The sequence below is a fragment of the Ovis canadensis genome, chromosome 25 (genome assembly GCF_042477335.2).
Source record: "Ovis canadensis isolate MfBH-ARS-UI-01 breed Bighorn chromosome 25, ARS-UI_OviCan_v2, whole genome shotgun sequence".
NCBI lineage: Eukaryota > Metazoa > Chordata > Mammalia > Artiodactyla > Bovidae > Ovis > Ovis canadensis.
The window spans coordinates 52,548,657-52,569,111 of record NC_091269.1 but is presented as its reverse complement, the minus strand read 5'-3'; the positions used below and the strand labels follow the sequence as shown (position 1 = coordinate 52,569,111).

General features: G+C 53.7%; 1 protein-coding gene across 1 annotated transcript in view; it reads left to right on the top strand.

The window, feature by feature from the left end:
* The window catches only part of ZCCHC24 (zinc finger CCHC-type containing 24), a 66,063-nt gene extending 46,892 nt beyond the window's left edge, over nt 1–19,171 (top strand). Inside the window, exons 3-4 of the mRNA XM_069572543.1 lie at nt 6,724–6,888; nt 15,052–19,171. Of these exons, the coding sequence (XP_069428644.1) occupies nt 6,724–6,888; nt 15,052–15,165 (279 nt within the window). The 3' untranslated portion in view covers nt 15,166–19,171. The remainder of the gene's footprint in view (nt 1–6,723; nt 6,889–15,051) is intronic.
* Nucleotides 19,172–20,455: the final 1,284 nt, after the last annotated feature.

Sequence of the window (20,455 nt, the reverse complement as noted above, 5' to 3'; positions counted from 1 at the left end):
GTACGGACAGAGCTGCCATCTCTGGTTCACCACCTTGGGAAAGTGCAGGGCGCCCCCTTGTGGGAAGGAGGGGCCTGCAAGTCAGGGCCATCGTTTTCTCTATTACAGTAATACCTACCTACTCGTTTGAGACAATTAATTAGAGCAGAGCATCCTGTCTCATAGAGGCAACTTCTGAACGTTTCTGACTGATTTCCCTCCTACCCTCTTCTTGCACACATTTTTTCTTTTTACAGTTTTACTCTGGGAGCAGACTATATTTGATTGCTTATCCTGCTTTCTTATAAAATGGTTTCCCAAACCCTTTTTAAGAAATCCTCCGAAATGTTTTAATGGTTTTGTTGTCGTTTGTCCAGTGGGTGTGACATCACGAAGGGAACCAGGGCATTAGCTTTTTCCAACTTGTCACTATCATAAACAGTGATGTGATGGTCGTCTTTGAACTTCCCTGTGGTCTGCATCTCTGATCTTTTATTTCCTTAGAATGGTCACCCAGGTATAGATTTGCTGGGGGGAAGGAATGGGCATGTTCTCTAAAACCTTGCCGCCGAGTTGCACTATGGAAATGCAGTAGGAAGTGTTCCTGCTCGGCCTCCACCCCCAGCAGTTCTGAGTGTGTTCCCTTTCCACACCTGCCTGGTTGGCCTTCACCAGCAAGAAGAGTTGGGAGGACTACAGAGTTGAAGTGTCCTCAGAGTGACCTGGTCCCACTGTCTGACCAGGGCAAAAGTCCCCTTGGCAGTATCCCTAATAGTTGTTCACCCAGTCACTGCTTGCATACCCCTAGTGACAGGGAGCTCACTACCTATTGGTCAGCCACACAGGAAATCTCATGGGCTGTTGGAAAGAAGACACTGAGCCACCCCCAAGAAGTGTCCAGGTAGCGTCAGCATCATCTGCATCTCTCCCCAAGCTTCTGGCATGCCTGGATGACGCCCCACCCCCTACCCTCTGCCCAGCTTTGTCCTGGCTGCTCCCTGGCACGAGTTCTCCTTCCCACCTCCATGCCAGCCACCATCTCTCACTTCCCAGGCTGCCCTCCATGCTGATTCTAGCCTGGTCTGGAGGTCAGAGGATCTGATCTCTCGTCTCAGCTCAGTCCCTGATTGGCTGTGTGTCCTGGAGCAGGCCCCTTGGGTTCTTTGGTCCTTAAGGGGGCCTGTCTGTGCTAAGAGGGCTGGCTCCTGAGCCCCACTGAGCTTTGCCTGGGCTCCTGGCACACGTGATCTCCCAGAGGGGAACGTGGCAGGGGCCCAGGTCAGGAGAGCCCAGTCAGTCTTGGCTTCCTTCCCAGCCGGGGTGGGTGGTGGCCCCTGCGAGGCTGTCAGCAGTCACTGCTCACACTGACGTTTATGAGCAGAGGCCGTGCCTTTCTGGGAGGAGAGGCGGCGGGGGGAAGTGTTGGGGGCAGGGAAATCTTTGTCCCATCCAAAATTCTTACTCCCTTTGGCCCTGCCCTCATCTGTAAGCACAGCCACGATGGGACGGAGTCCTTCCGGGAAGAGGCTGCTGTCTACCCAGAGCTGCCTGTTGACCTGCCTTCCCCTCCATCCCCTGCCTCCCTGTCCCTGCTCTACAGGTCATCTCTCCCCCTCTGACCCACAGGAGGGCAAAGCCACTGGGCTAGGCTGAACTGGAGGCCTGGGGGATTTTTCCTCCTGAGTGCAGGCCTCTGCTTCATGGTGTGGACGCACTTAGGAATGACAGACAGGAAGGGCGAGTTAACTGTAGGCTCGTGGGAAAGCCTCCTGAGCCTGACCTCCTGCCCTTGTACTCTGGAAACTCTTTGGCAAGTCCTTCAACATGCCTCAGTTTCACCATCTGTTAAGAGGGTCGATGATATTCCCTACCCCATAGGATTATGGGAAGAGTTAAATGGGAGCTCAACAGGCCGTGGAACCATGAGCACAAAGCCTAGCCCACAGGTGGTGCTTCGTAAAAACCCATTCTCTTCCCTCTTCTCTTTGTCCTCTCCACAACATCCGCAGAGCTTTCACAGCCCTTCTGTACTTTTCTTGGCTCTCTCTCCGAGGATTCCAGCAGGTGAAGACACCTAATGCTGTTCATCTTTTGCTTGCGCCTTCCCTGCTCAACCGCAACTCCGGGATGGTGAGCCCAGCCTCTCCCTAGGCTTTCCTCTCATCTTTAGGACTTGCCTCTTACAGTTTGTGCTCAGTGGTCTCAGCCCCGGTCTCCACATCACCTGGAACATACCTGCTCCCTCTCCCTGTACAAGGTCCAGAAGCGAATGCTCCTGAAATCACTAATGATTACTGAGCACTTGCAATGTCCATCCGCCGAGCTAAGACCTTCATCAGTATGAATGCATCAAATTCCTCCAGTAGCCCTGGGAAGGCTGGCCCATTATCATCATCCCAGGTTTCTGGTTTTGGAAACCAAGGCACAGAGAGGTTGTATGATTTGCTGAAGGTCCCCCAGACAGTCACAGGTAGAGACAGAATATGTCATTGCTAGCATCTGGTCCTGAAATCTGAGATCTGAGCCACGTCCTGTATGGCGGGGAGTCAGAGCTGGCCCTCCTGGTGCCTGGCCTGGTGACAGTTGTTTGGGAAAGGTGTGCTGGTCTGGCAGAAGCCCCTGTCGCTGGGACCTGCCTGGCCACTCACAGTCCCTGATAGAAGGCTCTGGAATGGCTGGTTTTCTGGTTACACAGAGTGGCAATACTCCCCGCCTTACCCCTTGCTCATCTCTCATCTTCTTGCTGCTTCCTTTGGTGCACACACAGTATCTTCTTTATTTGTGTAGCTTTCCTTCTTGTTCATTTCTGAAGCAGAGACTTTGGGGGGACTGCATTGTCAGTCCTGCCCCGATCCTCACGCTCTGTGCTGCTGAGTGCCCCAGGATACCTCGACTCCCACCTCTGACACCTTGACCCCTGCCCTTGGCCCCAGATGTATGAGGTCGGGTGCCAGGTCCCATCAATCTCTGAACCAAGAGGCCTGCAGAACCAGATCTCAGGGTGGGTCTGGCTGGTGAAGAACCACATTTCCCACCTCCACCAAGGAGCCTGGAATCCTACCATTGGTGCGGCATCCCGTGCCTATCCCGGTTCCCCTGTGAAATGTAGATGCCTTTCAAGGGCTTCCCTTGTGACTCAGCTGGTAAAGAATCAGCCTGCAGTGTGAGAGACCTGGGTTCAATCCCTGGGTTGGGGAGATCCCCTGGAGGAGGGAACGGCTACCCACTCCAGTATTCTTCCTTGGAGAATTCCATGAGCAGAGCAGGCTACAGTCCATGGGTTTGCCAAAAACTGGACACAACTGAGCGTCTTTCACTTTCACTTCTGGGCTTCCCTGATATCTCAGTTGGTGAAGAATCCGCCTGCAATGTAGGAGACCTCGGTTCAATTCCTGGGTTGGGAAGATTCTCTGGAGAAGGCAACAGATACCCACTCCAGTTATATGGCCTGGAGAATTCCATGGACTGTATGGTCCGTGAGGTCACAAAGAGTCAGACACGACTGAGCGACTTTCACTTTAAGAACAAGGACCATGAGGCTGAGTTCATCTAGTCTCTTATTTCAGGATTACTGGAGAAGGGAGGCTGTGGAAGTTGTGGGCACCAGGAACCAGGTAGAAAAGGTGCCCCCCAGAAGCGGTTGGAGGGCTCACTGCAGTGTCCCTATCTTGAGACCAGCACAACTCAGAGCATCTTCAGAGTCATAAGGTGGCCTCTCTACTGCACACTGACTGGACCCTGGGCCTTGACCGCACGCGAAGCGCTCCTTCTGGCATAACTGGTCTCTCCCTTGACTCTGATCAGTGCTGAGAGTCAGCGCTGCCTCGGAGCTCAGGCGGAGTCTTCTCCCCAGGATATCACGGCTGCCAGGAAGGCCAGTAAGGATCCAGACATAAGGCAGTGGGCCCAGAAGACCCGGGCTGCGTTGCTGTCACCTTCTAAGTTTAGATTTACGCATTCAGCATGTATGTCCCTTTTTAGGATTTTGTCTGTAATTCTAGTAGGCTGTCACCAAATGGTGGTAACGGTGCCTGGGCAAAAAAGACATGCTTAGTGGAGGAAGAAGTTATTATTTTATATACCGCTGTTGTTCTCCATTAGTAAATAATACTAACAAATCCTCCTGTTTTATTTGCCAGACAGTGTTCTGAGTGTTCTGCCTCACTTGATCCTGAGAACAGGCTTTTGTGGTAGCTCTGTCACTAATCTTGTGAAGTAACTTGCCCAGGATCACAACCAGGGTTTGGATCCGGAGTCTGTGTTCTTGACCTTTATGCGCTACTTTGGGAACAAACAAATACCCAGGGAAACATTTCTATGGAGGCACACTGTCTCACAGCACAGGACTTCTGTTTTAAAACATTTCTTGCTGTATTTATTTGGCAGCTTCGGGTCTCAGCTGCAGCACGCAGGATCCTCGTTGCATCGTGCGGATCCTTCTAGCTGCCGAGCACGAGCTCCCTAGTTGTGCTGTGCTGGCTCCAGAGTGTGTGGGCCCAGCCATTGCAGCATGCAGGCCTAGCCGGCCTGCGGCACGGGAGATCCCAGTTCCCCAACCAGGGATCGAACCTGCGCTCCCTATGTCGGACTTGCGTCTCTTGCTTGGCAGGCAGATCCTGTACAGCTGAGCCACCTGAGAAGCTCTAATGGGATATTATTTGGCACCAAAAAGGAATGAAGTCCGGATGCATGCTGAAATGTAGATGAACATCACACTGAGTGAGAGAAGCCAGACACAAGAGGGGCAATCATCTTATGATCTACTTACCTGAGATGTCAATAACAGGGAACCTATAGAGAGAAAGTTAAATTAGTGGTTTCCTGGGCCTAGGTGGGGTGAGGAAGTGGGGGTTGGACATTGAATGACTGTTAATGAATGCAGAGTTTCTGTGGGGGAATAACAAATAGTGTTCTAAAATTAGACTGTAGTGATGGTTGTATAACTGCGAATATACCAAAACCCATTGAACTGCACACATTAAATGGGTGAAATATTAGCTATATAAATAGTATCTCAGTAAAAATGCTTAAAAAAAACCAAAACACCGTGTAGGAGAGAGCTAGTTTCTTTAATAAAGTACAGTTGCAAATCAACAAGAAAAATATCAAACCCCAGCAGAAAAAAAAGAATCACAAAGGAAACACAAATGATTCTTAAATGCAAAAATTCTGTCTTGTTTGTAATACATATCATATAAGTCAAAGCTACTCTGAGAAGTCTACCTCCTAGATTAGCAATGATGAAAAGTATTGATGAGTGGGAATGTTAAATTGATACAACTGCAGCTGGGGGTGGGGAAAGGACACTAATGGTAACTGTCATCTTTAAAAATGAAAAGGGCACATACCCATATACCCAGCAATTTCACTTTTAGGAACTTACTGGGCAAATATACTCTCATATGTGCAAAATTATATATACACACATGGAAGTGTTAGTTGCTCAGTTGCGACCAGCTCTTTGTGACCCCATGGTCTGTCCATGGAATTGAATTCTCCAGGCAGGAATACTGGAGTGGGTTGCCATTCCTTTTTCCAGGGGATTTTCCCAACCCAGGGATTGAACCTGGGTCTCCTGCACTGCAGGCAGATTCTTTACCATCTACACACACACGTTTATATATGCAAAGTTATTCGTTGCAGCGCTGCTCGTGATAGATGAGCAGAGACAATCTAGGCAGTTGCAGCGTGATGGGAAAGCACTAAAGCTTGCGCAGAGTTACATGCTATGCTGCTCTTAACAACACAATACAGCAGCTCTGATTGTACTGATTGATCTGGGGGAAATATTTTATATATGTATGTCTATGATTATTATGAAGTGAGAAAGGGAAGATGCAGAACCAAGTGTGTAATCTGTCTCCATATGAGTGAGGGAAAAGAAAGGATGTGCATACGTATGTGCATGCTGCTCAGTTCAGCTCAGCTCAGTCGCTCAGTCGTGTCCGACTCTGCAACCCCATGAATCGCAGCACGCCAGGCCTCCCTGTCCATCACCAACTCCCGGAGTTCACTCAGACTCACGTCCATCAAGTCAGTGATGCCATCCAGCCATCTCATCCTCTGTCGTCCCCTTCTCCTCCTGCCCCCAATCCCTCCCAGCATCAGGGTCTTTTCCAATGAGTCAACTCTTCGCATGAGGTGGCCACAGTATTGGAGTTTCAGCTTTAGCATCAGTCCTTCCAATGAACACCCAGGACTGGTCTCCTTTAGGAATGTATATGCTGTATGCCTTTGAAAATGGAGAGCTCATCTTTGGGGTGGTCTAAAAGAAATTAACACAGCTGCCGAGTAAGGGAGCAGGTGGCTGGGAGCAGGGCTGCGGAGAGACACGCTTTCACTGCTTCCGAGGTTGTGTTCTGCCCACGTTGCCCCTTCAGGGGCCATTTAAACCACTCCACCCTGGGCCATGTGTCGGTAGGTATGTGCCTGCCAGCTGCCCCTTCATGACAGCGGCATTAAAGGAGTCATTCCTTGCTGCCAGCAACTACTTTCTTTCTTAACTCTAAAAACCCACCCCCAGCTCCGTTCCTCATTCCCCTCGTGCGAGTCTCCCAGCCTTGGGATTCCCATGTGAGCTCTGGGCTGACTGGTGTCCTCTGGACCTGGGACAAAAAGGTGTCCTCGTGTCCGCACCTGGGGACACAGGGCATGAAGGCTGAAGGGAGAGGCCGTGGGGACCCGGTGGGGCATTGTTTTGGCCGGGTGGACCCCAATCCCTTGTGTTTGCTTCCTGTCCTCTAGGCACGCCCCAAAGGCGAGGGTCTGACCCCGTACCAGGGCAAAAAGCGCTGCTTCGGCGAATACAAGTGTCCCAAGTGCAAGAGAAAATGGATGAGCGGCAACTCCTGGGCCAACATGGGGCAGGAGTGCATCAAGTGCCACATTAACGTGTACCCGCACAAGCAGGTGAGGGGCAGGGGCAGGGAGCAGGCGGGGGTGCAGGGAGCAGGCAGGGGCAGGTGAGGGGCGGGGTGCAAGGGAATGTTCGGAGTGGGAGGAGGAACAGGGGAGCAGGTGGGGTGTATTCAAGGGTCTTTATCTAGAACAGATAGAGGAGGGTTACCTTTTCTCTTACTGAGCTTCAGTTTGCTCCTTCATACCCTGCCGGCCACATCTATCCAAGTGAGCCCTTTCCTTTCCTTGTCTCGTCGGAAATGAGGGGTGGGGGCGGTTGGAGAGAGAGAGGGCCTGTTTTCCCAGGCAGGGAAGGGGAATAAAGGGGCAAATGGTACCAAGACCCTGAGACCACAGACCCACGTGAATTTTGAAAGGAATGAACTGGAGGTGCGACTGTGACACAAAGAGGGATGAGAGGGCGGCGGAGTGCTGTAGAAAAGCGCCCTTCATCGGTTCATTTGCCCAGTTGGCGCCTGTATACAAGGCAGCTGCTGGGTGCCTGGGACTGTGCAACAGGGCTGGTGGCCAAGGGCCTGCTGCCCTACGGGGAGGGGGTTGAGGTGGATCACCCCAGGGAGGCCCCACTCACTGCAGGCTGCAGAGAGGAGGAGGCATTTACTCTGGGAAACTACACCTGTCACGAGAGGGTGGATGACCATCCCAGGAAGAGGGTAGAGCAGGTGCAGATGCCCTGAGGCTGTTGGACTTGGGCTACTCAAGGCTCAGAGCTCAGTGAAGGAGCAGGAGGGTGGAGTGGGAGGATTAGGAGTTGATGGGACAGTCCCCAGAGGAATTTGGGGGGCCCCACAGGGTAACTAAGAGTCAGACACGACTGAGCGACTTCACTTTCTCTTTTCACCTTCATGCATTGGAGAAGGAAATGGCAACCCACTCCAGTGTTCTTGCCTGGAGAATCCTAGGGACGGGGGAGCCTGGTGGGCTGCCGCCTATGGGGTCGCACAGAGTCAGACACGACTGAAGCGACTTAGCAGCAGCAGCAGCAGCAGCACAGGGTAACACCAAGAAACAGCTTCATTTACAGGTGATTACTCTGGTTGTGTGTAGAGATTGGTCTAGAAGGGCTGGGAGGCATGGGGAGACCAGTAGGCAATGAAACGGCAGTGATGCCAGGCAAGCCACAGGAAGTCTGTGGGCCTGCACCTGGGCCTGCCACAGAGCGTCATGGGGCTGGATGTGGACAGCGAGGTGAGGCCAGGGACCCAGGAAAACAGTCACACTCCGGCTTGAGCTCCTGAGTGGATGGAGGTGGTCATGACCACGGTGGGCAGGCTGGGCTGGGGGCAGCTTGGGGTGGGACATAGGTGTTCTAGATGAAGGCAAGAGACCTCTGTTACATGTTACATTTGAAGTGTTCCTGAAAATTCAGGTCAAGATGTCAAGAAGGCAGCTGGGTTTGTTTCTCTGAAGTTCATGTAAGAATTCAAGGTGGTTTATCGATACGTGGGTACCACTGGCCTAAAGGTATTTAGGGAATGATGAGATTCCCTGCAGAATATGGACAAAGTAGAGAAGGGATTCCCCAGACCATGTGCTGTGGAGTCCCAGCGTCCAGAGGTCAGATGAAGGAGGGGCATCCAGTGAGAAAGGCCACAATGCAGGGAGTCCCCGAGGCGGGAGGGGGCACCGTCCCGGGCTCAGGCAGTGGCTGCTGCTGAGCTGTCAGCTGTCATGACCATGGAGAAGGGCCTTGAGGTTTGGTAACAAGGAGATGGTCCCGAAGCTTTTACTTTTACTGGAGGATTTTTTGAGCTGCAACCCAGGTCTGACGAACCACTGAAGCCAACACCCTGCAGGTCAGGCATAAGCGGAGTGAAGATATTGATTCACAAGGGGATCTGTTGGCCAGGGTGGTGGTCCTGGTGGCAGAGGTTCCCTGGGCCAGGCTGCAGAGGAAATACCTTCACTGTCCACTTTTTCAAAGGCATTGATTGTGGAGAGAAGCAGAGAGATGGGACCATAGCTGGAGTAGAGACAGGCCATTGAGATGGATGTTGTAAGGTGAGAGAGCCCGGAGCATGTTGTGGGTAAATGAGGGTGGCCCAGAAGAAAGTAAAAGCCTGGTGATACCGGGACAAGAGGCATGCGTCATGGTCGGCCCAGGAGGGAGGGGGGTGGGGGATGCCTGGGGAGGGACTTGGAGCAGAGAAGGGGAACCTCACTTCCAAGGCTTCTGTGTCTTCAGTGAAATGGGATTCAAAGTTTTCAGCTAAAAGCCAGGGTGAGGAGGGGTATGGTGAGCTTGCTGAAGGATGAGGGAGGAAGCGGGTCTCCCAGGAAAACATTACCAGACTGGCCAGCAGCATCCAAGCCCAGGGGAGCTTCAAGGCTGTAACTGTCACCAAAGCCATCAGCTCGCTTCTGCGCCTTGCCCAGCCGTGTTCATTGCACGCGGGTGTGAGCCAGACAGCGCACGGGCTGAGGGCCGAGGTGCGCCAGGAGAGTGTTTCACAGGGAAGAGGGCCGAGTTTGGGGCATATTTGGAAAAGTGTGCTGTTGGGAATGCCTGGTCCGGGGGCATCAGCTAGTTGGTCAGGAAAGGAAGCCAGAGGAGCACTGACTGAAAGGTGGGGCCAGGACTGGGTTCAGGAGAAGAGCTGAGAGCTGCCACGAGAGCGGGTTTCTGAAGACCAAGTCCAGGGTGTGGCCAAGGAGTGTCGGGAGAGAAGGTTAGGGTTGGTGAGGGAGTCGGGTACTGAGGAGCTGGGGGTAGGGCAAGTCTCCCCTGAGGATGGCAGGAGCAGGGGGTGGAGGAGGGCACAGGGAAAGGGAAGCCAGAGGGTGGGGGAGGCTCCCCGAGGCAGTAGTGTCAGGCTGAGCTCTGAAGGGGCCGTGGAGGGTCGGCAGACCAAGGGGACTAGACTGGCATTGGGGTGGCAGACAGCAGCGTGCGCGTCTGGTGAGGGAAGAGCATGCGCAAAGTGGAGAGGATAGGAGAGCCGAGGAGGGAAGCTGGAGGGAGTTTGGAGGGAGGGGCTGGCTCAGAGACCGTGACCCAGAATTTGGTCTTTGTCCTACTAGGAGGTCTGGGAGTTGTCCAGGAGCGCTCTCGTGGCTGAACTATTTTGTGATTTTGTGACTCTTGTGCAGGCCTCCATTGTCGCTGGGTTTCCATGGTTCCCAGCACCCACCCCGTGGCTCCCAGGCAAATAGATGGGAAGCTGGCCGCACAGCCCAGTGGATGAGGGACTCCTTAGTGCAGGGGCCTGGTCCACTGCCTAATGACACTGAGGGAGACACTGAGGCCCTGGGGCGCCAACGCAGGCTCGGTGACCCGGTAGCTGGGGCACAGGACACGTGGCATGCACGTTTTGGAGCACATCAAGGATGGGGCTGAAGGCAAGCAGGGTACAGAAGCCTCAGCATCCAGGCTCCCGAGGTCTTCCTGGCAATTCCTAAGCAGGTCTAGGACCCCAGTCCAGAAGCACTTCCCGTAACGTCGGACCATCAGCACACGCGCCCAGGGCCCTGGGGCGGCCAGTGCTGCCAGAGGGGTCCCTTCTTTCCCTCGCTGGACACACTCTGTTGAGGACTGCTTGACTGGTCTGTGTAGGTTCTAAAGGAAGACGAAGGTCAGGGCGCTGCCAGGAGCTTCCTCTCCAACCCAAGGGATGGGATTCCATTAGACAGGGTTACCTACTACTGTTCAGAGAATTCCTGGCCTGAGTCACAGGTGTGGCCGTACTCTGGGTGCCATTTGCTGAGCCCCTGTACACCCTTCCTGTGTGCTCTGCCTGCAGACCAGGTGTCCTGTTCATCCTGCTTCACTGGGAGTGAACGTGCAATCTTGAGAAGTCATGCGGCCTTGCCAAGGTCCCCACATAGACGTGGGGCCTTGGAATTGAATTTGCACCTGTCTTTGGAGCCTGGTCCTGAGGCCAGGCAGGCCTAGCACTGCCCTCCTTGAACTAGGTGGGCTGGAGCACACCCCTGGGCTCCCAGCGCAGGAGGGAGGAGGCCAGGCTGCAGGTGAGCCTCAGCCTCTGGAGACTCGGGAAGATCCTGACAGCAGTGTGCAGTGGCCAGGCACTCCTCTGCGTGTTTTATCCCTTTATCCTCTCAGCCATCCCAGGAGGTCAGCTCTATTGTTTCCCCATCTTACAGAGCAGGAAACTGAGGCAAAGGGCATAAGTGACTCACCCAAGCTCAGTAGAGAAGCTGAAACTCATGAATGGCAGGGCTAGCCCAGAACACCTGCAGGGGACAGGTGGAGGGGAGGGGTGGGGGAGCAGCAAGTGCTGGTCAGGCTGGCTGGCTGGGGCAGGAGTTGGGGATAGGCCAGTTCCTGCCAGAACTCAGATGTATGGTGCCGGAGTCTGTGCTGGCGGTCTGGGAGGCTCAGGCCCAGTGACTCTCACGGCCCGTGACTGTGAGAGGGGTCCGGTCCATGCACCCAAGTCCACCAGGCCCCAACTCCCTGCAGTGGCTCCAGCCTCCTTGACCCCGCCCCTGTATTGCCTTAGCACCCCTTCCAAGAGGCCAGGGCTGTACCGCCACTCCCCCAGGCTGGCAGCAGCCTCATCCGTTTCATCGTCTCCAACCTGAAAGCTCAGTACAAGCACCGCCTCCCTGATCACCGTCTGCGGACCAGTCTCCGGACCAAACGCAGGAGAATCTTCTGAGTGTGTGTGGCTCTGCTCTTCCCTCTCCCAGTCATTCTGTGCTTGTTTGTTGAGCACCTACTGTGTGCAACAGGGAGACTGAGACCCAGAGAGAAGAAGGGACTTGAGTGAGGTCATTCAGCCAGTCAAGGGGGCCTGGGACCCCAGTCTGCCCTTGCTTTACTCCCCAATCTCCGGTCACAGGGCTCTTCTTCCTCAGGGAAGTGGCAAGCTGGGGGCAGGACAGAGGGGGTGATGGCCCTGCCAGGCCCCTCAGCAGTCAGGAGCCTTTGAAGAACTGAGAGGAGGGGCTCGGAGCATCTGTCCCCCCCCCCCTCGACTGCCCCCGCCCCCTGCAGTGGAGAGGGGCTGCTTTATTTCCCCTGCTCCCTGAGCTCTGACCTGTCGGTGTCCATCTCTTGAGAACTCTCCACTTCCCCTCTCCCTGCTCCCCGCTACATCTGTTTCCCGTCAGACTCCAGCTGTGGCTTCCCCCTACCGGCCCTGCCCTCCAGGAGAAGAAAACAAGAATGGGCTTTGCCTCCCTGCGGGGGGTGGGGGTGGCCCTGGGGTGATCAGTCCCAGCTGCTGACTGTTTTCCCTCTGCAGAGGGGAGTTGCCTTGACAGCTTCCCCACCTCCTCCACCCAGCGCCTGGGCAGGACTGAGCCCAGGACCCATGGAGGGAAGGGGCACTGACAGGTCACAGCCAAGGAGCGGGAATGGCCAGGATGTTGCAAGTGGGTTTCCCCAGGGGTTCAGCTGGTTCCCCTGTTCTCAGCCTGCCCCCTTCTACATAACAATAGCAATGATACACGGTATTAATACTAATAGACAGTTTGCTCTTTATGTACTATAGGCACTGTTCTAGTAACCTTGCATATATTAACTTATTTACTCTTCACAACAACCCTATCAAGTAGGTACCCTTATTGAAAGTGAAAGTGAAGTCACTCAGTTGTGTCCAACCCTTTGCGACCCCATGGACTGTAGCCTACCAGGCTCCTCTGTCCATGGGATTTTCCAGGCAATAGTACTGGAGTGGATTGCCATTTCCTTCTCCAAGGGGTCTTCCCAACCCAGGGATTGAACCCAGGTCGCCCGCATTATACACAGACCCTTTACCGTCTGAGCCACCAGGGAAGTCAGGCACCCTTATTAGCCTATTGTATAGGTGAGAAAGGGGACTTCCTGGTGGCTCAGTGGTAAAGAACCCACCTGCCAATGCAGGAGATGTGGGTTCAGTCCCTGGATCAGGAAGATCCCCTGGAGAAGGAAATGGTGACCCACTCCAGTGTTCTTGCCTGGGAAATCCCGTGGACAGAGGAGCCTGCTGGGCTACAGTCCATGGGTCACAAAAGAATCAGACACAACTTAGAGATTAAACAACAAAAGCAATGGAAAAAATTGAGGCACAGAGAGGTTAAGTGACTTTTGAGAGGTCACACAGCTCATAGGTAGTGTGAGCCCAAGTCTGACATGAAGATAAACTTTTTCTCCTCTCCCCTGGGCAAGAAAGCTGGTCATCTAAAAGTTTCTTGAGGTGAAGCCAAGGCTCCTGGCCTGTTTCTATGTCTTCCCGATGTGGCTGTAGGCCTAGAAGCATGGAAATGGCTTTTTATGACCCTGCATCAGGACCCTGCCCACCCACAGTCCGTCACCTCCCAGAGCCCTCTGACTTGTCCGCTCCCCACCTGCTCTGAGTGTCAGCTGCAGGCCAGGCACTGCATAATTGTCCAGACAAGCTGATGTGCTCCTTTTGAGCAGTCTGCAGCCTGCCCGGGGGCAGCGCTCACACTCAGCTTCCCTCCAGGACCATCCTGGGTCCTGGTCACGGGCACCAAGGCTCCCTGGGCCCACACCAGCCTACAGTTCCTGCCCCTCTCTTTGGCATGTGGCTGCCGTCTGGCCCTGACCAGCTTCCTTTGAGTCCCCTCCGAGTCCTGTACAGGGGACCTCGCTACAGGTAGGGGTTCTGGGCTGGGGCTACAGCTGCCAGCCAAGAAAACGTCTGCTTAATAGCCTCCATATGTTTTCCAGAGAAACAAGCTAGCTTTTGAGAATACCAGAGGGAGCAAGGAAGCGCCCCGTGTAACAGAAATGTGCTCTTACATGCTGAACACCCCTCAGTTTACAAACATCTAGACTCCTGACTCCTCCCTGTAAACAAGCTGCAAAAGTGGCCCATTTAACAGATGTGGAAACTGAGGTTCTGTGAGGTCACACTGTGAGTGCGCAGCATCAGAGGTCTGACAAGTCACCTCCTCTCTCTGGACATCAGTCTTCCATAAACAGGGCAGGCCCTGGGGTACGGGATGAATCAGAACACTGGCTACTGACCTCATAGAGCTAAGGGCTTGCTTGCCCCAAGCCTGAAATGCCATGACCCCATCCAGGTTAAACTCCATGTTTAAATTTACTTTAAATTGGAGGGCGGTTGCTTTGCAATGTTGTGTTGATTTCCGCTGTGCAGCAGCAGGAATCAGCTGTGTGTATACACAGACCCACGCCCTCTGGGGCCTCCCTCCCACGGCCTGCTGCCCCGCTTCTCTAGCTCATCACAGAGCACCAGGCTGAGCTCCCGGTGCTGTGCAGCAGCTTCCCACTAGCTGACTGTTCTACACTCGGCCGTGCATATATGTTAGCACCACGCTCAGTTCACCCTACCCTCCTGTGTTCACAAGCCCATTCTCTGTGTCTGCATCTCTATTCCTTTCCTGCAAATAGGTGCATTTTTCTAGATTCCATATACATGTGTTAACACATGATACTTGTTTTTCTCTTTCCGACTTGCTTCACTCTGTATAACAGGCTCTAGGTTCATCCACCTCACTTCAGCTGACTCAGACTTATTCCTTTTCATGGCTGAACTCTTGAGTCTTTTTTTCTTTTTTTTTTTGCTGCACCACATGGTTTGCAGGATCTTAATTCCCCGACCAGACATTGACCCTGGGCCCCCTTAGGGAAAGCGCCGAATCCTAACCCCTGGACCACCAGAGAATGCCCTAAACTACCCTTGAGTCTTGAGGCCACAGGAGCAGGTGTGGGGTGACAAGTGGCTTGGGAAGAAGCAGTGTGTGCTGGGAAGCAGGGGATGTAGCTTGGGTCTCCCTGGAGCTGGGCCTCCATTTCTTCAGCTGGATCACGTCTGTGCACCATCTGTGAGCTTCAGATGGTGGCGGCTCAGAGAGTGCTGGCTGGGGGTGGGGTGCTGGGAGGTGGTGGGCAAAGTGGCGTCTAGACTGGGGCTCTGGGTACAAGACACCCTCCCACAGCCCTGCTCCCAGCTCAAGGCCTCGGCCTGTGCCCTTCAGTTCACAGGACATGTGTGTTACCTGCAGCAGGCGAGAGGCAGGAAGGGTCCTGGGCGCTTTGGGAAGCAACCTCTGATTGCAGGCTCATGTGCCCTCTCTCTGCGCCCTCCCTGTCCCTGTCACCCTCCTCCTGTCTGCCTGCCCTCTCTCCATATCTGTCTCACTCCCCTACTTTGGTATTTCTTTCTCCCCACCCCCTTCTCCCTACCCTTGGGCTCGCATCCTCCTTCCTCTCTGCAGAGACCCCTGGAGAAGCCAGACGGCCTGGATGTGTCCGACCAGAGCAAGGAGCACCCCCAGCATCTGTGTGAGAAGTGCAAGGTGTTGGGCTACTACTGCCGGCGCGTGCAGTGACCTGGCCGCCGGCCTTGCCGCCCACCCGCCCGCCCGCCAGAGAAGACACCACCCCCGCGTGTCCCCTGCGCGTGTGCGGGGGTGTCCTCGCAGGCTGAGCGGTCTAGGGGGGTGGCCTCTTAGATTCTCGGCTCGTGTATGTTGACAGTGTTACTGATGTCGCTGTGTGCCCCCAGAAGGCTGAGTCTCTGAGACTCCCTACAGTGGATGTGGGTCTGTGTGAAGGGGTCGGGGCGAGCAGAGGTCGGCACACAGGACCCCACAGAGTCCTTAGTGTCCCCCGCAGGCTCTCCTCTGAGACTCCCTTTGGGCTGAGCAGCCTTGTATTGGCCACGAGTGCACTAAATTTACTGTGAATCCTGGAGCCTGCAGGGGACTGTCTCCCCGAGACCAGCCAGGCCGCCTTCTCCCACCCAGAACCTTCCAGTTCGCCCTGTGTGAAAAGCCACTCTCGCAAAGCCTGTTTTCCAAGTCAGCACTCATGGTGAGCTGACACCTGTTCCAGCAGCTGCTGGGGAGTGGGCACTTCTGCCCCCTGCCACTTTGAGCCCTAAATCTGACCGCCTCTAATGTCACTGGCTTGGCACCTGGGTGCTGCACCCCACCCCCCACAAGCCCAGGGGTCAGGGACAGGGAGGCGCCGAATGTTGCAGAGTGTTCCCAGGTGTGACCTGGTGCATGTCAGGCCACGCCTCCACCCCTCACCCACGCCACATACTTCCCCTATTGCTTAGATTTTGTTTGTCCCGTTCCCTTCCCTCCCTCTTCCCCTCCCACCCTTGCTGGGGGGCCACCCTCGGATGGAGGTTGTAGAACCCAGCAGTGAAGCCACTCTGGCAGGAAGTACACAGGCCTGGAAGACCCAAGTCCCAGGTTCTAATACGGGCCCCGCCAGTGATGCCCTATGGAGTCTTGGGAAGGATTCTCGTCTCTCCGTTTCCCCTCTCATCCCGTGAGAGGATGACAGCAGAGAGGTGTTCTGAGGCCCTGGGGTTCGTCCTGGCTGCACACCGTCTCCTAGAGCAGAGAGCTTTATTTGGAGAGGGTTTCCAGGTCCTGTAAACCCACTATCCTGTATGCCCCGGGAGCCATTCAGTCACTTAATAAGTCATGTGGAAGGACCTCGGTCCTTCCCTGTTTGCCCCTGAAACCCCAGCTCTTCCTGTAGTCCCCTGCCTTGCAAACATGAAGAAGTGTCCCCCCCTTACATAGGCAACCCCAGCACAAGCTACAGAATCTCTCATTTACAAAGCCGGGTTGATGATTCCTACCTCCCCAGGGGACGGGGAGGCTTCTTGGCGCTCACACTGGCCAGGGCCATGCTGTCCCAGCTAGCGGGAGGGATCACCTTCCCAGTGAGAAGCCCTATTTTTATTGTTTTGTTACCCTTCCTTTCTCCCGGGGGGTAGCTGGCTTGTCAGAGCTGAGTCACTTGATTTTTGCCCCAACATTATGCCTCTGTGGGGGGAAAAAAAAAAATCAGACCATGAAATGGGCCTGAAATTCAGTGTTTACCACAGCTCAAGGACACCCAACCTGTGTCCGGTTGCCTTTTGTTCTCAAATGAAAATGCTTTGTACAACTGAGGAGTTACAGCGAAGTGTTTATCAGGGGTCCAGGGAGTGAGACGAAGAGAGGGAGTGAGTGTGTGTGCAGCCAGAGGGCTGCAGGGCAGGTTTGTGGGGGAGGCCATGCCCTCTGAGCACTTAAGAAGAGAGTATTTGCTCCAGCCTGAGCCCCATAGCCGCCTCCTTCCGGCCGCAGGGATAGAGTGCAGGTCCCTGGCTGTGAACATGCGCAGCGCCCGCCCCTGAGGAGGCCTTCCCGGCTGCTCCCTGCCTGCTCCATGGTGTCAAGGTGAGCCAGTCACCCCGGCCCAGGGCTCTCCTTCCCAGAGGGGAAGCTGTTACTGTCAGTCAGACTAGTACCCTGCTAACGAGAACATTTATTTCTGTGGACGTTGCGCTGGTCTCTGCTGTGTGGACCGGGCTCAACACTTCCAGGGACCTGGCCCCATGGGGGGACCTTGGTCTCAGAGTGCCTGGGCTGCAGCTGTGGGGGAAGCCCACACCCTAGAAAGACCCCAGGCTCCAGACCCCTGGAGGCCAGGGCGTTCCACAGGTCAAGAGGGGAAGGGATATCACCCCAAACTGACCTTTCCAGCGGGCTTGTCCAGCTGGCAGCCGCTGCACCCCACCATCTGTACAGAGCCGGCCAGCGGGGGCTGGGCTCCCCTTGAGGCTGCCCTTCTGCACCACCCCCTCCGGTACTGTTTGGCTGAATTGGAGAGCTCTCTGGGCTCAGCGAGAACCACTGCTGTCCAGGCTGGTGCTGTAAGAATTAAGTGCTCAGAGGGCCTGGGTGCCCAGGAGACAAGAAAGTGTGTGGTTGTAGTACATTCAAAAGGGACAATCGCTTGCAGTTAGTAGGTCTAGCGATCCAGTTGGGAGATAACCGTGTTTACCCAATATGAAGTATTCAATAGTTCTACTTGTGAATTTGTATTTATTTTGAGTTATACTTGACACAGAATTCCTTTTCTTTTTTAAAGAAAAAAATAGTATGTGTGTATTTTGAAATGAAAATTCATGGATGTTAAAATTTCTGCATGGTTTCCAATTTTTCTCACAACACTGAATTTGTTACCTTCTCCCGAAAACTTCACAGTGATTTTTGTCTGTATATATTTGAGGGCTTTTTTTAAGAAAAAAAAAGAAAAAGAAAAATATGATTGCTTGATTTTTGAGGTTAAACAAAAAGAGGCATTTTCAAAACTTCAGAGCTTTCAGGAGGGCAATAGAATATCAAAGGAAGATTTCTGGAAGTATTTTTTGCAAACCTTCTGGTTGAGCTGCAAGAAAATATTTATGGTGAGAACTTTTCTCTTTTTCCTGTTTTTTTTTTTTTTTTTTGGTTTGGTTTTTGTTTTTTTTTTTTTTTTACTATGCTTTGGTCTGTAAAAAGTCTGCAACTGAATTACATTAAGAAGGAAATATTGTCTACATAGAATATTATATGAAGTTGGTACATAATTCTGATGAGGAAAAAAAAATCTTTGCAATTCTTTAAGCCATATTATTGTTATTCTCTGTTGTTTTCCTTGGATGAAAATATCAGTATTAGGTAGCCAGCATATTATTCAAGTGCTTAGACTTATTCATGTGTTCCTGTCCTGTATTTATACATATGTGTATTTGGGAAAGTATTACTTTTTGTAAGGGAAGCTATTATTAGATACTTAGTGAAAAAGGGAATGGTGAACCCTTTGAGCCTCTTCAGCTGAGGATAGCACAGCATTAGAATCCATTCTCTTGCACCTTCTTAGTATTATCTTGTTATCATGGTTATTAATCTTGTGGGGGGTGGAAGCGAGCCAGGTTAGGAGGAGGTGACGTGTGACTACGTAGCCTCTCCATATGCCGGCCAGCTCCAAAGATGGCCTCCTTGGCCTGGTCCAGGGCTCCCAGTCAGCAGGGCCCAGGGAGGGAAGAGGAAGCAGGAGGGGGATTTCTCCGACCTCCCTCTTTGGAGCTTTGCCGTCTGAGCCATCCCTCAGGGCCCTGCGCTCTTTGAGCTTGGATTTGCCACCCAGAGCCCTGAGACCTGCCCTCCAGCATCTAACGGACTTGAATCTACTTGGAACAAATATTAAATCCAGCATCACTACACCATAGCCCAGAGTGACAACTAACCCTGACGTTTGGGAGGCGTCCGGTCTTAGGGAGCTCACCGCTCTCTGTTGTCAACGTCACCGTTCAACCTCCTCCACTCCTGTGTGGTGCCCCTGTCGGTGTCTGTATCTGTTAATATGTGTGTGTCCAGCTAAAAAGACAAACAGAACCCGCGGGCCAGCTCGGAGGGTGCGTGGAGAAGCCTCCCAACCTCTCCTGAGGGCTGCCCTTGGGATGGCATTCCGTCGTGTGCCTTATTCCTGGAGAATCTGTATACGGCCTGCCTATAGAGATATAGCCTTTTCATGCTCTATTAAAAGAACTTTGAAAAGCAAGAGAGGCTCCTGGGTTTCCTTGTCTACACAGAGCATCAGTGGGGAGCTGGACATTTTCACAGACGCAGGAGGCCATGGGGGTGGGGGGCCTTGGGGCTGCCCCTCTGGTCTCTGGGTGTCTGGGATGTCTTGTCTCACCTTGTCTCTACCCCGAGCATTTGCCTTCTCCCAGCCCCTCTGTCCCCAAGCAGACATTCTCCGGGGCGAGGGCCCTTCCCAGGCAGGGCCCCAGACTGGGCGAGATTGTCGGCACATTAGGTCACGGCTCACTCTGCAGCGGGACTCCCGGTGACCATATATAGGAGTGAATCTTCCTCAGAGACGGCAGCCCTGGGCCTCCGCTGCAGCTCCCATTTGGCCTTCTCTCCAAGCGCAGGACTGGGGCCTCAGATGCCGAGTATCCCACAGTGAGCAGACTCAAGTGTCCGGGACCTCCTGGAAAGTCCCTGGGAGGGGAAACAGAGGGCCCTTCTTCTGAGCAAGGACCAGGCTGGGCTGTCTCGACGTGGGGCTCTCACCGAGGGCCACGGCTCACAGAGCCTGGAGCCACAGCCGAGTGAGCCTTAAGGAGCCACCTGCATATGGAGCCCCTCCGCTCGGGGTCAGCGGCTTGTGGTTCTCAGCCTGACTGCTCACCAGCATCACCTGCGGAAGGCTTGATCCCACCCCATGGATGCTGAGACACGGACTTGGGTTCCCTGACGTTCTTAGAGTCCCTCATCAGTCCCACATGCACGCTTGAGAAGCACCAGGCTTGGAAATGGGCATTATGGTCCTGTGGGGCTGACAGGGATGGGAATGAGGAGACCATGGGCAAGGAGCTACACCTCCCCACAGGCCACCACATCCTCAGCTCTGTGCACTTGCTGCTAAGAATACACCGCCTGGGGTGTGGTGGGAAGTGGGTGGTAGGGGAGACTAGAAGTCCAGGTTGTTATGTGGAATTTTTAAATTTTGGCAACTAGTTTCCGACATGCAGTCCATGCCTCCAGACTGCAGCCTCTGAGATGGGGCAGAGAAAACAAGATGTAACTCCTTGGGATCAGGAAACACAGATGGGGAAGTGTGGGGAACAGGCAGGAGCAGAGGTCCCTGACTCCAGAAACAGGATCCCTTGCCTTCTTTGGGGTGCACAGTGAATCCTGAAATCTATCAAGCCCTTTCCCTTTTTTGGCGCAAAGAAAGAATTCACTTTTGGGTGCCTGGCCTCAGGCTTCGTGAAATGGCAGCAGGGCAGATGGGCGTCATTGCAGCCCAGCAGTGAGCGGAGAGGGGATCCAGTCC